Source organism: Triticum aestivum, chromosome 7D (assembly GCF_018294505.1).
Source record: "Triticum aestivum cultivar Chinese Spring chromosome 7D, IWGSC CS RefSeq v2.1, whole genome shotgun sequence".
Taxonomy (NCBI): domain Eukaryota; kingdom Viridiplantae; phylum Streptophyta; class Magnoliopsida; order Poales; family Poaceae; genus Triticum; species Triticum aestivum.
Window position 1 is genome coordinate 67,821,148 of NC_057814.1, and position 2,422 is coordinate 67,823,569.

Below are 2,422 nucleotides of genomic sequence, written 5' to 3' on the forward strand. Positions count from 1 at the left end.
GCAGTTCCTCACAACATTTGTGTTGTAAGTTTTTGGTTTCGACGATCATAGCTTCATCTCTCTTTGGACAGCAGTCTACTGCACTAACGATCCCGACGTGCTTGTGCTGCCGCTGCGGCTGGTGGTGCTGCGGCGGTGCGGCCGCGACGAGGAGCGCCGCGCAGCAGGCGGCGGCGGCGAGCGGAGCCGCCGCTGGCGCGGACGGCCTGGTCCCCGCCCCCATTTGTCCCTCTCGCCGACGCTGTGCTCCGGTTCAGGATGGCGCGAGCACTGCATTCTCCTCCTCTGTCGACTGTCTTTGCGCGAGCACTGCAACTAGTTCGTCGACGGTGTCGCTCGCCGTGCCGCCGACGGGGTCGCTCGTCGACGATTCCATGCTCGTCATGTCGGACACGGCGCCACAGCCACTATCCACCGCAGTCGCCATGGTCCGACGCACACTGCATTTCTTCTTCCCCTCCCTTTGCTAGCTCTTAACCCTGTGTGCTAAGTGCAAGTGCTAGCTCTTAATCACACCCCGATGTGTATGGCCAGCTGCGTCCTCAGGCGGAACACGGACCTCCCCCTGAACACGAACGAGCCGCCGGCGACGAGGGCCCCGTGGTCGTTCCGCAACACGTACTTGATCACCCGAACGAGCTGATGGCCGGGAAGCTGCAGTTGACTCGGAAAAAACCATCATCAGATCAAACAAGCCAAAGAAATCAAAGAAGCTGCGGTTAAAGCGCAAATTTGGCAAGAACAGAGCATGCGAATGAAAGAAAATTAGCACGATTTGCAATCTTTGCGGTCAAATTCCGATGCATGTTACCAACATCCAAGAACCCAATTCACGCAAATTGGGGAAGAATCAAGAAACGAGGGATGGGACTCACCCAAGCCGGGCGTGGAAGGCGAGGCATGATCTCCCTGGCGGGGATGGGCTCCACGACCCAGAGCATCGCCTGGTGATGCTGATGCTGTCGAGGTCGTCCACGTAGTCGACGGTGGCGTCGCTGTTCCCGAACCTCCCGTTGGCGCGGAGGCAGGCGCCGCCGATGTGGCGGAGGTAGACCTCTTCCCCGGATTCCGAGAGGATGGCCTGCCAAACCAATGCATCCACTTCAGGATGGTTGTAGTTGCGCTGCTCGACGCGGAGCCCGCGGTGGCCGGGCGGCGCCGGCACGTCCGTGGCGGCGAGGTAGCGGCCGTAGGCGGCGCTGTGGAGGAGCAGGTACTGTCCGTTCTGGCCCGGGTGCCGGTGCACCGCCCAAGCCTCGTTCATAGACGCCCCGGAGTGGTGGAGGGAGACGCCATGCCCGTCCCCGACGGCGTGCAGGTACGAGCCGAAGGTGCCGTGCACGCGGCAGCGCAGCCGCACGTGGTGGCCGTGATGGAACTGCTCCATCGGTCGCCGGTGACGCTGGAGAGCAGAGGCGCGCGGGGAAGGAGAGGTGGGGATGATGATGGGTGGGTTCTTGGTTTCTTGGCGCTGCGGCAAGGCGGAGAAGAGAAGAAGCGAGAGCTGTTGGTTGGTTGAGACGGTTACGTTGGGCGCCAAGGCAGAGTATTTATTCAAGGCTAAGCTTTCGGCACTAGACCCAGCCCACCTAAACGTCTACAACCCCTAAAAAAAACTAACCTTCCATAACACAAACACTGATGTGTTTCTATATGAAAAGAAATTTCTCTTTTTTGGCTCAAGAAAAATGAAAATTCATAGGTGAACATGGTGCCATGTGAGGATAATATCATGCCCTTCAACTGCCACATGATTCATGCAGTATGATTATCATAAGTCATATATAATTTCTGCCGCAGCTAAGAAAGGTGGTATCAAGGAGTTTCTTAGCGTTTGGACTCCGTTTGGTACTGATTTTCTGGAAAACAAAAAACAAGCAAAAAACAGCAACTGACACTAGGCACTGGGTTAATAGGTTAGTTCCCTAAATGATATAAAATAATATTAAAATGCATATAAAGTATCTAAGATTGATAATATAATAGCATGAAATAATTAAAAATTATAGATGCGTTGAAGACATATCAGTAGTGTTGGAAGAGCTTGTACCACGACGAGGGTAGCTATAGGATCGTATCACGGTTCTTTTCTCAATGAAGGGAGCTTTTATTAATTCAAAATGCAGTATCAAAGGGGTACAATGCATCATGAGCATAAATCCAGCCTCTGGCATAGAACCAATACACACACACACACGAAACATAAAAAAACTAGCCACAACAGTCATTGTATACCATAGGCCTATCCGTAGATTGTGCCATCACCCATCTTGGATAAAAAAATTGGTCTCCTGCTCCAAACACGTGAACACTATCACAAACAGAAGACGGATCCGATGCATAGAGTGGTAGATAACCTGCAAAGGAGATGATTTTTTACCTTTTAATACCATGTGGTTTTGTTGTTTCTACATAGGCACAT

General features: G+C 52.8%; 1 protein-coding gene across 1 annotated transcript; it reads right to left on the bottom strand.

The window, feature by feature from the left end:
• Positions 1 to 232: 232 nt before the first annotated feature.
• On the bottom strand, positions 233 to 1,499 carry LOC123164109 (uncharacterized). The gene is made up of 2 exons (XM_044581522.1): positions 876 to 1,499; positions 233 to 654 (listed from the first exon to the last, which is right to left on the bottom strand). The coding sequence occupies exons 1-2, from the start codon at positions 1,385 to 1,387 to the stop codon at positions 627 to 629; spliced, it is 540 nt and encodes a 179-aa protein (XP_044437457.1). The 5' UTR covers positions 1,388 to 1,499; the 3' UTR covers positions 233 to 626.
• Between the last annotated feature and the right edge of the window lie 923 nt (positions 1,500 to 2,422).

Excerpts from the sequence above, each read along its gene's own strand:
- LOC123164109 (XM_044581522.1), bottom strand. The coding sequence starts at position 1,387 with ATGGAGCAGTTCCATCACGGCCACCACGTGCGGCTGCGCTGCCGCGTG. Across the intron at positions 655-875 it reads GCCTTCCACGCCCGGCTTGG|CTTCCCGGCCATCAGCTCGT; the intron begins GTGAGTCCCATC and ends AGTCAACTGCAG.